The sequence below is a fragment of the Hipposideros armiger genome, unplaced genomic scaffold (genome assembly GCF_001890085.2).
Source record: "Hipposideros armiger isolate ML-2016 unplaced genomic scaffold, ASM189008v1 scaffold_61, whole genome shotgun sequence".
Classification (NCBI taxonomy): Eukaryota; Metazoa; Chordata; class Mammalia; order Chiroptera; family Hipposideridae; genus Hipposideros; species Hipposideros armiger.
The window spans coordinates 482,534-495,523 of NW_017731411.1; the positions used below are offsets into that span (position 1 = coordinate 482,534).

General features: G+C 42.5%; 1 protein-coding gene across 8 annotated transcripts in view; it reads left to right on the plus strand.

Annotated features, from left to right (window-relative positions):
* ARHGAP44 (Rho GTPase activating protein 44) overlaps window positions 1-12,990 on the plus strand; it is a 174,420-nt gene that overhangs the window by 106,799 nt on the left and 54,631 nt on the right. For all 8 annotated transcript variants that reach the window (XR_002123895.1, XM_019641507.1, XM_019641503.1 and 5 more), the window contains 3 exons: window positions 402-513; window positions 2,523-2,599; window positions 11,953-12,070. Coding sequence is in view for 7 of the 8 variants with exons in the window: in XM_019641507.1 (XP_019497052.1) it covers window positions 402-513; window positions 2,523-2,599; window positions 11,953-12,070 (307 nt within the window). In the remaining variant the exon portion in view is untranslated. The remainder of the gene's footprint in view (window positions 1-401; window positions 514-2,522; window positions 2,600-11,952; window positions 12,071-12,990) is intronic.

The window sequence follows — 12,990 nt, forward strand, 5'->3', positions numbered from 1 at the left end:
AAGAAGAAATTCCGTTTTTGGTATGTGTTTGAAGATGTTGGTTTGTTTTTGCATCGATTTTAGCTGGTTTCTCCAGTGCTCTCGGGAGATAGAAGCACCTGGCTCTTTTTGGCCTGTGGATTCGGCATGTGTGTCTGTTCTCTCCACAGCTCTCTTATGTTTCTCTACGTGTCCTCTTTACCCCAGGCACACAGTAGGTACTCTGCATCATTTAAAAAAATTGATAATTTCGGAAATGAAAATGGATGGAGCAAGTTGGTTAGTAGGACGCCATGGAAACCAATCAGTTTATTGATAGCGTCTTGTGAACTTGTACCCAGCCAGGAGCTGATGACAGTATCCCGCGGGTGACAGCTTGCTTTCTTGGGTATTCAGTATGGATTTTCCCCCTTCTGTTGCAGGAAGATGCTGAAACTCTGTGGAGAGACAGAGGACAAGCTGGCTCAGGAGCTGATTCATTTTGAATTGCAAGTGGAGAGAGATGTGATTGAGCCCCTGTTTTTGCTGGCCGAGGTAAGAAGTGAAATGAGGCTAGGCCTAAGTGAACAGGGAAGGACAGAACCATGGGCCTGTGGTCATTCTGCTGCAGCCTTGCTACTGTTTTGATCCCTCACCCTGCTGTGACACTGCTTTTCACTGGGGGTTATGACTACCCAACTGCATGGTCAGGATTCTGCAAGATGGTGGCCCTCTCAGCTGTTTGCTGCCCCCATCTCCCACCCACGCTCCCCTCTGTTGGCATTCCAGTGGAGAAAGGGGCAGAGCTGGCAGCATCATCCCCTTCCCCAGCAGGGTCTCCACTGCTGTCACCACCCATGTCCCCGCCCATCTGACGTCTTCATGAAATCAGCAGCAGCCCCTCCTCACAGGGCTCTGGGGCCCCCGCGTCCAAGAGATGCTATAAGGTCTCTTGCCGAGTTCATGTGTATATAGGACCCTTCTCTTGGACTTTAAAGGACATTAAACAAAATGATTTTATTAAAAAGAAACCTTAATGTTGATGTGAAAATTTTGCCAGCTTCAAACAAGTGAAGTGTTATCAGGTAAGGAAGGAACTGGCTGGGGGATGTTTGCGTGGAACCAACCCAGGGCACCCTCCCCATTACCTTTAATGGGCCGTATGAAACCTAACCGGCACTTCGCCGTAGAACTAACTGGCGGCAATATCTGCACAGTGGTCGCCACATCTGCACCGTGGTCGCCACGCGCCTCCTGCGGCTATCGAGCTCTTGGAATGTGTTCAGTGCAACTGAGGAACTAAATTTTTAATTTTATGTCATTTTTGTCCGTTTGGATTTAAAATGACATGGCCACAGGTGGCTCACGGCTACCGTATTGGACATCATGGCCCTGGAACATATCTGGTTTCCTTTCTGGAGTGCCCCCAACACCTCTGTCTACCCTGGTGCTATTTCTGGGTACATAATTACCTAAGTGCCTAAAAGTATTCAAAGAGATAATCCTGGTTATGGGGCTTTGATATAGACCAGCTCTAGACTTCTCAGAGGCCATCCTGTGACTGGGCATGCCCAGCCTAGACCATTCAGGAGAGGCCCTCTGTTCTTCATACAGGTGGTCTGGCCTTGCAGCCAACCTGAAGCAAACCCAAGGGGCAGGTGTGACCTGGGTGCTGAGCTTGCTGGTACCAGCAAGATGCCCATGTGACTCCCCAGCTTTGCCTCTGGGCTCTGTAACGATGCGGGTGCCCCAGACAGCATCCCTCTCCTTCCTACTGAAAGCCCTTATTCTCAGTCCATGACTCACCCCTGCCTAAAAGAGTGAACAGAAAGCACTTCGCAGAACACTGCATCTTCCTCACATTTTTCCCTTCTAAAAGCCACAGCCTGAGATGACTTTGGTTCAATTACGGCCAATTTTCCTTTTAAATTCTCACATCCTGCCCCACTTTTGCTGGGCCTGGAACCAAACTCCCTCACTGGAATGTTCAGTTAAGTCATTTTTAGAAATAAAAATATAAAAAGAGCATCCACATACAACCACTATGGAAGAACTTCTCATCGCTGAGAAAAGACATGACAATGTTTATTCATTATTTACTTTGGAAAAAATCTTACTTCTATAAAAACATATCCTCACTGCGTTCCCCGTAGCATCTCAGGCCTCCTGAGACCTGTTCCCTGCATCCTTCTGCTGTCTGTTTTGAATTAGGTCTGTGTGTCAATCTGCTTTCTCCCCACTCTGGCCCTTATGCACGTGGAAAGGGTATGATGGAGCCCTGTTTTTGCCAGCTGAGGTAAGAGCTGGAATGAGGCTCGGTCTATACGAGATGGGGCACAGAACCTCTGAGCTGGCCTGGGTTGATGGGGGCTGGGGGGGGGGGGTGCTGGCAGATGTCCAGCGAAGAAAGAGCGGAGTTGAGCTCGGGAAAAGGGATCAAGCATTTCCTCTGCAGATAAGGATTGGGAGGCCTCTAGCAAACTTGGTGGGTGGCTGTCAATAGATCTTTACGAATTTATCTTGAATTTCACTTTGACTGCATCTTTTATCTCCTGTAACCACAGGTGGAAATCCCAAATATTCAAAAACAGAGGAAACATTTAGCAAAGTTGGTGCTGGACATGGATTCTTCACGAACAAGGTACACTGGGGCCTCTGTGCTTCCGTTGTTGCTTCTTTGAAGGAACAGTGATCATATCTGGGGTGTGGGGAGGATGTCGTGTGTGGGTGTGTGTATGTTTCTGTTCACCAAGTTTTTCTTAACACTCTAGGCATTGGAGGTAAGAGTAGTGAGTGGAGATACCTGGCCCCCACTCTCATGGAGGCTGCAGTCCGGTTTGGGAGATAGACTCTAGCAAGTGATCAAACACACAAGACGGTTTCGGGCACCATACGTCATATAAAGAAATAGCACAGGGTAATTTGGGAAAGGAATGATGGAGAAAGGCAGGCAACAGCATTAGGTAGGGTAACACAAAGAGAGCTCTTTTGAGACGACACTTGATCTGAGACATAAACGATGAGCAGGCAACTATGCAAAGATCTGATGCAAAACTGTCCATAGCAATGGGAACAGCACATTCAAGGCCCTGAGAAGGGAATAAGGTTGACATATTCAGGTACAGAATGAAGGCCAGCATGGCCAAGGTAGAAGGAAAACGGAGTAGAGACCAAAGTAGCAGGAGGGATGATACGTCATGTCTATAATGAGGGGAGAATTTCAGATTCTGGGGACCAGGTTACCTTTTTCTGAAGCTGACGGTGCAGATACCTCCTTTATGTAGCCATTCCCTAAACCTGAGACCATTATGCGACAATAAAGTTACAGCGGTGCTGCTCTCCTGCGTCCATCTTCCCAGAATCCATCAGGGGAGTGCCAGAGGCTTCGAGATGGCTTTGGCTGTGGCCGCCATATGTCATGACTGTGCATCTGTGCCTTTTTATTTTTTACAGCGATATGCGTGTGTTTATGTAAGTCTGCAAGTTGAAAGCATGCAGGGTCATGAATATTAATATGGAAGTAACTGTTTGGTTCTACTTTAGGTTCATTGTAGGTCAATTTTCATAATCTCCACATCTTGTTTTAATGTTCTTGAAAAAAACGAAAGAAAAACAGAATATACTGGGGCCAAAAGACATACGAACAAGTCCGGAAGCAGGAGTCAGAGATGAAGTACCACGATCCAGGTCACCTATTTTCTGGACCTGTGACTTGGGTCAGGTCACTTCAGCTCCCAGAATAGCTTGCTCACCGGTACAAAGGTAGTAACAACATTTGTGGGCTGAGCTAGGGAGGTTGTTTTGAGTGTCAGATGAGACCATGTTTGTCACAATACTTCCCAAGTGCTTTAAAAAAGGAAGCTGCTATTGTAACCAGGTGGGACATTGGAATTCTGCATCTAGACCAATAAAATGTCATGGGCAGTCCTCCAAGACCAGACATAAAACTTGTCAGCAGAAAAACAAAGGTTTCCTTAGTTAACTGAGGAGTGTTTCCCAAACGTCAGTCTACCTGAATGATTTTTGCCATCTGTGTTTACACATCTTTTCAAAATTGATTCATTTTTCAAAATGAACCGATTTAAAAAATGTTATAGCCCTGTCATAAGTTGAAAAGCAATGCCCTTTGCTAGCAAGTAAACAAAAAAGCGAATAGGATGCAAGCAAAGCCAATGATATTCAATTTTAGGTCCTGTTGCTTATGGAAGGCTGGGACCCTTGTCTCCTTTTGTGGAAACGGAAGAGGAGGCGGAGGTGGAAAGTTGCCGTGTAGGTCTTCTCACCCAGACCCGAGAGTCTCTCCTTAGTGCGCTTGGAGGGATAGAGGGCAGATTGCATGAGTGGTATTGGTCTGGTGTTACTTACCACTGTGTCTATGTGCCGCGTCAAATTGCCTCCCATGAGTGTTTAAGTTCCATATTTGGGGAAGCAGGTAAGATAGTTGAAGAAATGCTGACCGTTCCACTGTTAGGTGATTGTGGACATCATGCCCCTGGGTTTGCAGAGTGGTTTCCTTCTGTGAGGACCTGGGTTTTTAGCCCTGAGGTCTTTGCTTCTGTGAAGAAAACCCAAATTTTCAGCACAGGGCTGCTGGTCAGAAGGCTCAATTCTAGTACCAACGCTTGTCATTGCCATCATCACTTAACACACTTTTGCTCGGTCCTCTTACGTTAAGGAGAGTTACTCTGGGTAACAGCTGTTGTCAGTCTAGTCCTGTGTTATGTTTGTATGGTGAAGCCATGTGGTCTGTGGATTCTGGAACCTTAGGGAGGTGTCCCCAGGGACTCTCACCCATGATTTAACAACTTTTTCTTATTTTCAATTCACCCTCTCTTGTGTATTAAGGTTTGGTAAGGAAATCTCTGCCTCTCCTCTCCAAATTTCTGTGCTTGTAAAATTCATTTGGACCTACAACCTTTTAGTTTCAGAGCAAAAAAATTATTTTAGGTGGTCCTCATGTAAACCCGATCCATCTCCTTTATCATGTTGGTGGTTTGCACAGCTCGCTCTGTATAGTTGTGAGTCTGAGGGTTGAGGATTGCTTTGAAGGGAGACTATGGGTGGTATAGCCCCCACAGAAACTTTGTCACCTTCCCTTCAGGTCTCTGCTTTAGTAACCATGGTGGAAGATCCACCCTGGGCCTCAGTTATGGATTCTCCATCAGTTTAGGCCATAGGCTGCAGAATGAGGGGGCTCTCTTAGCCAAGGTGTCCTCTTTTTTCCCACTTTAATCTCAGACCAGCCATTTCTAGCCTGAGTTAACACGTCTTGTAGGACCTTGCTGGAAACTACAAGAAGCGAACCCACTCAACTTCCTGCCTTTTCCCCTAACCCTTCACTGTTAGGCAACAGGAGCACTGCATCCCAAGATACAACAGTGAGAGTAAGACCAAATGCAGCGCTGTTGAATAGCGGGGATATCCAGCTACTCTCCTGGAGTGGTTGGGTTCTCACTACCCCCAACCCCCACCCCACCCTACTTCCCCATTTAGCTGGTTTGCACATTAGATTGTATTCCTCGTGGCATCCTCTTTTGATTACCAAAGCTTACTTTAGTCCTGTTCAGTCCTTCATGATTTACACTATCCAGACTAAACTGTGTATTCCAGGTAGAGATACACGCTGCCTTTTAAGAAAGGCAGGATCTTTTTGTATATTATTGGTACATCTTGATCAATAGTTCTGTGACTGGATCTTTGAATTCTATCTCACCTCTGATAGATACTGCCAAATCCAACAGATTTATCCAGTATTTAATTAGGTCTAATGCCAATGTGTACATTTGTCACTGTTTAGGTAAATCTGGCTTCTCTATATAATTGGCCAAAAGCCAATTATATAAACCTTAGTCTCCTCGGATAATACTGAAGCTTAGAATCCCAGACAAGAAAAAACTGAAGTTCATCACCACCAAACCAGTATTATAAGAAATGTTAAAGGGATTTCTTTAAGAAGAAGAAAAGGATCAAAACTATGAATAAGAAAATATCACAAAGAAAAAAATTCTTACAGACAAAGGCAAGCACAGAATAAAAACAGTAGATCAACCAACACTAAAGCTAGTACAAAAGTTAAAAGGCAAAAGTAGGAAGATCATGTGTAATCACAACAGTAAATTAAGGGATATGCACAAACATACAGACGCACACACAATAGAAGTAAAAAATGACAAAAATGTAAACATGCAGGTGGTGAATAAAAATGGTAGTGGTTATAGAATGTAGTTGAACTTAAGCAACCATCAATTTAAAATAGTCTGCTATAAACATAGCTTGCTATATATGTAGTATATGGTAACCACAAACCAAAAATATACAAGAGATATACAAGACATAAAAAGAAAGCAATCCAAACACAACACTACAGAAAGTCATCAACATACAAGAGAAGAGAGCAGGAGAGTAAGAAAGGAACTGAGAATTATTTAAAAATCAGAAAACAGCAATAACTACATACCTTTCAATAATTACTTTAAACGTAATTAACAAAATGGCAATAACAAAATTAACAAAATGGCAATAACTACATACCTTTCAATAATTACTTTAAACGTGAACAGATTAAATGTTCCAATCAAAAGATGAATGGATAAAGATGTGGTACATATATACAGTGGAATATTACTCAATCATAAAAAAAATGGAGTTTTACCATTTGCAACAACATGAATGGACCTGGAGGGTATTTTTCGAGGTGAAATGGATGGAAAAGAGAAAGACAAATACCATATGATGTCACATAGATGTGGAATCTAAAAAACAAAATAAATGAACAAGCAAGACAAAAGTAAACTCATAGATGCAGAGAACAAATTGATAGTTGCCAGATGGGAGGGAAGTTGGGGGCTAAGTGGAAAAGGTGAAGGGATTAAGAAATACAAATTGGCAGTTACAAAATAGTCATGGGGATATAAAGTACAGCATAAGGAATATAGTTAATAATGTAATAACTATACATGATGTCAGGTGGGTGCAAAACTTATCTGGGGGATCACTTTGTAAGTTATATAAATGCCTACTATGCTTTACACCTGAAACTAATACAATATTAAGTGTCAACTGAAATTGAAAAAAATTTTAATTAAAAAAAAAAATGAGACAGAGAGAGAAAGAGAGATACACTACTGACCCTTCCAGGAAAGACCCATGGACCCAAGAATCTCAGAGATCAAAGGAGGAAGACATAATTATGCACAGGTGGTATAAAATCTTAAACTACATAGTTTCTAGAAGAAAACACTGGAGAGAATCTGTAACATTGCGGTAGGCACAGATTTCTTAGTATACAAAAAACATGAATGATAAAACTAAAAAGTTAATAAATTGGGCCTAATCACAATTTTTAAATGTTGTTCTTTGAAAGACACTGTTTGAAAAATGAAAAGTTATGCCACAGAATGGGAGAAAATATTTGCAATACACATATGTGTCATATGACTTATATCCAGAATACATAAAGAACGCTTACAGCTCAATAATAAAAATACAAGAAATATAATTTTTAAATGGGCAAAAAATTTGAAGTGACACTTCACCAAAGAAGACATGAAGGGCCGATAAGCACATGAAAAATGCTCAACATCATGAGTTGGTGTTGAGCATTAGTCATTACGTTAATTAAAATAATAATGAAATACAACTACACACCCATGAGAATGGCCAAAAATTAAACATACTGACCATATCAACTGTTAGCAAGGATGTGAACCAAATGAAACTCCCCTACAATGTTGTTGGGAATGGAAAGTGGCACAGCCACTTGGAAAAAGAGTAATGGCACTTTTAAAAAATGTTAAACACGTGACATTTGATCCAGTCATTGAAGTCCTATTTATCCAAGAGAATTAAAGCAAACTTAACAGTTTGTACATAAATATTCATAACAGCTTTAATCAGAACAGACCAAAACAGAAAACACTCAAGTGTCTCTCAACAAGTAGATTTTTAAAAAGGAATAAATTATTGATATGCCAATAAGAAATACTGAACTTAGAAGATGAATAAAAGATAATAGATATGAAGGGAAGCTTTATGCTGAATTAAAAATTGTGAATTGAATTGAAATAAATGTGAAAGATACACAAACATCTTTTCTGCTATAGGTTCAGTTTGGCAATGGTTAAAGAAGGAACCCCATTTCTTCCCAAAGTCAGCCTCACTTTGGGGGGTGGGGGGTGGAGCGTGTATCTCAAGGTCAACCTTCTGGGTCTGGGACACTTAATGTTTCTGCTGAACAGCTATTTCTGGGTTCTGCTATGGACTGAATTGTGCCCCCTACCCTCAAATTCATATGTTGAACCCTAACCCCCCAGTGTGACTATATTTGGAGATAGGGTCTTTAAGAAATAATTAAGGTTAAATCAGGTCATAAGGATATGGCACTAACCCACTAGGGTTGGTGGCTTTAGAAGAAAAGGAAGAGAGCGAGTATGTCCTCTCTGCATGCACTCAGAGGGAAAACCCTGAAAACAGAGTGAGAAGGCAGCCGTCTGCAAGCCAGGAAGAGAGCGCTCACCAGAACCCAAACCATGCTGGCACCTTGATCTTGAACTTTAGCCTCCAGCACTGAGAGAAAATGAATGCTTGTTGTTTCAGCCTCCCAGCCTATGGTGCTTTGTTCTGGCAGTCCGCTCTAATTAAGACACCTACCTTCTTTGGAAGCAAGAGAACTAACAAAGCAGATAACTAGAAGTGGAACTCCGAAGCTCTGGCCGTTTTAAGGACCTCTGGAACGGCAGCAGTCTCATTGGCCTCAGGAGCAGCCCCTCATCTCCCACCTCTGCTTCTCTCCACATACAGGCCTCTTTCTCTTAACTCCATTGTTTCCATGGTCGCTGGATATCCCCTGGGCTCATTCTCCCAATATGAGCCCTCTTTCTTTCCTTTCAGTTCTGAATGTACAAAGGAGGAGCTCCATGTGTCTGGATGTTGCTTATGTGGCACTTCCTTGGCCTGTCAGCTGGCCAAGGTGATGAAGGACAGGCACAGGTTTGGCTTGCATCAGGGACTCTCACCTGGACCACTTATTGTGAGAGCCACGCAAAAGTGGCAGCACTTTTTGGCTCACACGTTAGAGCAGCAGCGGGACAGGACCTCAAAAAGTGGAGGGTGCTGGTGACAGAGGACAGAAAACACAGATAAGACAATAAATCTCCCACTAAAGAAACTTCCCTGTTTGCCTTCCTGCAATTCTTCTGGACTTCCTTTTTCCCTCCACTTACCTTGCACTTGCCTCCTTCCCTCTTCTCCTAGTCCTTGAAATCCCATACCTTATTTCTGGCTGCTTTCTTTCCTCCAGCCTTCGTTAAAGCTTATATTCTGTTTTCCTCTCCCCCAGATCGTATAGTGATAGCATCCTTTCTGGAGACTGATGGTGTCACATCAGCTACTTTAATGGGAATAAAAAAAGATCTTTTCTGCTCTTCAAATTTCAAAGCTCAAACTCTTCTTGGACAAGAATCCTTGTTTACTCTGTTTGTCCAGAATCCGTGTTTTCCTCTTAACAGAACAGGACAGTTCTTGAGTTTATTTGTAGAACAGCTTATTGAGACCATCAGACCTTGAAAGGCATTAGTGTCACTTTTCATAGCAGATTACTCCCTATACAATGTTGTCCAAGCTTCTCTTAAGATTTTGTTATTCTATTTCCACAAAAGGACCATTTGGGGGCAGCTTATCACTATTTTATAATATCAAAATAGATTACTTATATATTGCAAATAAAATTCCCTACAAAGGGAGAGGAAAGGTGTATGATTTCAAACTACCAGGATATTGACTACAGGACAGAATTTGGAGAAAAATGGAGTGGAATAAGGAAGAAAAGAAAGAGATAACTCAAGGAAATGTCTTTAGTTTAATATACATATATTAAATATAATTTGGGTATTTAAAAAAATCTGATCCAGATCTATAAAATCACATAGTGTTTGTGGTCACTTTATTTTTTATACTTACAGATTGGTTAGGTTTTTCTTTTTTTTTTCTTTAGGAAGCATGAGTCAGATGGCAGGTTTATCCTGACCCTGCAGTCTATCATGGAGGTATATTCATTATCTGAGATCTAAATTACAGACACAGTATTTCATATTTTATTTGAGAAAAAAACCCACAATACCTCGATATTTTATTTAAAATGGTTAAACCCGGGAGGTATCAATTAAACATACCATTTCTATAGGACAAACAATTATAAGAAAGAATTGGCCAGGAATTTTTACTAATTCTTATCTGTTAGCTTAGATTTTAAACATCTTTGTGTGGAATATTTCCTTTCTAATTTGCCCTGAGTTCTTATCTTCCATTTGGAATCTTTCCCAGGACATGTGTCTATCTCTAGATTTTCAAGCCAACTTGATGTCCCAAAGCCTTTTTAAGTAATTTTCCCATGAGTGTATTTTTGAAGTGACAAAGAATCCTTAGTTTGCTACTTTTTGCAAAAATAACTTTAGTTTCTTTTTCTTGTATCATAGAGTGTTGCACTCTTCCGTTCGTCTTGCGTATAACAAAAGTGAAAAGAAAAATTGTGTAGAAACACCTAGTGATTAGATTATTCACTCTCAAAGTGAGGGTACCATTGCACTTTTTTTCTCTATGTTGGGTGGAGCCTGATGAGCTGTCTGGTTTAATCTGTACACTATTGGCCAACATGGTGTTTAAAAGAAACTATTTAATCTATTACCATATTGCATCAGGAGAGTTTACATGACAATTTCCATCTTCTCCTGTCAATGGAAACATCTAGTAATGCACAACCCACCCTTCTGCCTGGGCCCCACGAAGCCTCAAGAAGAGCAGCTGCCTTCTAGAGAGGACACATGCCACTCCACCCACCCCACCACACCCACCCCACCACTCCCAGCATCCCGCTAGCTGTCCCTCCTGACTTACCTACTAGACTGCAGCCAGGCATCAGCTGCCCTTTGTCATCCTGGTTACACCATTGTTTTTCTTACAGCTGAGAAATCATTTTATACTTTATGTTGCTGTTCCCAGTAGGAAATAAAGGATTGCGTGGACTAGTTTTTGAGATAGTGGTCCATTTGACTTATTTTTGTTACGTGCTGGCCCCTAGAAGCCGTTGAGTTTACATACTCAGCTGAAGAGGAACCCACTGCTGTTCCTTCCTGTGGCTGCTATCTAGTGTCATTGCAACCTTCCTTCAGGACCTGCTTTTGGTAATTCTTTTATAATGACATAGCAACCAGAAATACAGAGGGTGCTAAAAAAAAATGTCTACACCTTTTAAGAAAGAAAAAAACTATATTAAATTGTAATAAAATGAATGACGCTAGCATTCTTTGATTAATGCCATCTTTAGAGTGAACGTCATACTACACCTTGCTACCATCATTCAATTCAACTACAAAAAATTATACATAGATAACGTCTCTTAAAATGTGCACATTTTTTTGGCACCCCTAGTATTTGTACTTCCCCGTAAAAGTTTCCCGAACAGCTTCCTCAGATGGCCAATATTCTCTGCACAAAGATAAATGTTTAAGAAAACATAATGAGGTATCTAAGTCTTGCTAGGAAACTGTGGGGATTTTTGTCTTCAGATATTTTTACTCTTACCCGCATATCCTTTTACCTGGCACACCTGATGGGCTTCAGCGAGGTAGGTGAATGTTTCCAAACTCAGATGCCCACAGGAGAGGCAGGGAACTTAATGAATGACATGGAAAGCAGGGGTGATGTCACTTGGGCTTAGTGTTTAGCAGACAGCAGGGAAAATGGTGGTGGTCTGGGGACTGCTTGCCCCGCCTGAAGGGCCAGCTGATCCCCAGCTTCCATCAACAACTGCCAAGTGGAAACTTGAGCCCCCATCCTCCAGCTCTAGTACGTGGTACCTTTCATTATGTCTCCTTTCACATGAGCGGGTGTCATTATTGGGGTCATATTTGTAACCAGCTATTTCCTCAGCCTTCCCACAATCTCCCTAGGGCTCTACCTGTCTCACACCTCTCCTCTTTTTCTCCTGTTTTCCATCAGGTGGCAGCAGACTTCCAAGTCTTCAGGTTTGTCCAGCAGCTTACAGCCTGCGGGTGCCAAAGCTGATGCCCTCAGGGAAGAGATGGAGGAGGCTGCCAACAGAGTGGAGATTTGCAGGGTACCCCCCTCTTTGCTCCTCTCTACCAGGACAGATGGGGGAGCCCTAAGGGAGTCCCTTTTTGTTCACTGGAGTTCTAGTAAAACCCGAATACGGAGCCTCTGCTTGAACCACTGGCCCCAAGCTTGCCTGCTGGCATCTCCCAAGAACCCGGGATGAGTCCTGAGAGTTGGGGCTTTGCCGGTGACATAGACGGGGGGGGGGGGGGGGGGGGGGGGGGGGGGGGGGAGACAGGGCAGCGGTGGGTGACCATTGGTGTTCCGGCATGTAGGCAAAGAGGACGTGACCTTGGTTTCTGCATGAAGCTTTTATAAGTCATCTGAGTCCCAACTAATAGTTTCTAGGACTCACAGAACCGTTAAGAATTTAGACAATACATCAGCCTTGACTCACTGATGATACTAAATTATCTTGTATGCTTTTGATATTTCCTGAGTCACTTTATCAATCCTTTGCCGCCTGGGAAACATTTATCTATGAAATTGAAATGCTAACCAAGGAGATAGTCACAGAGGAGAAAATGTCCCACTAGTAGAGAGGGGTGCCTCCTCCTAAGAAATGTGTCTCTGCACTCAGGAATGGTAGAGACACTTCGTCGCATGTGGTCAAATGTGTCCCGCCTCCTTTCCCCACAAACATTTTAGAGGGCTTAATTAGCAACACACCCTTCATGCCACTCTGTGTACATGTACGTCTGCATACATGCAGATCTGTCAGTATTGGTTTAGATCCAAGGAACAGAAATCTCATGTTTCTGGAATGATGCTGGGTACCTGTTGTCTTAATCACATACAGTTTGAAAGGAGAGTAGCCACTAGCATGCAGACATCTCTGTTCTTTGTGGCCCTGTCTTGTCTCGTTAGCTTATCCATTGGCTTATCCTTTTATGATCACCCTGTGCATGTGACTTTGACCTTGCC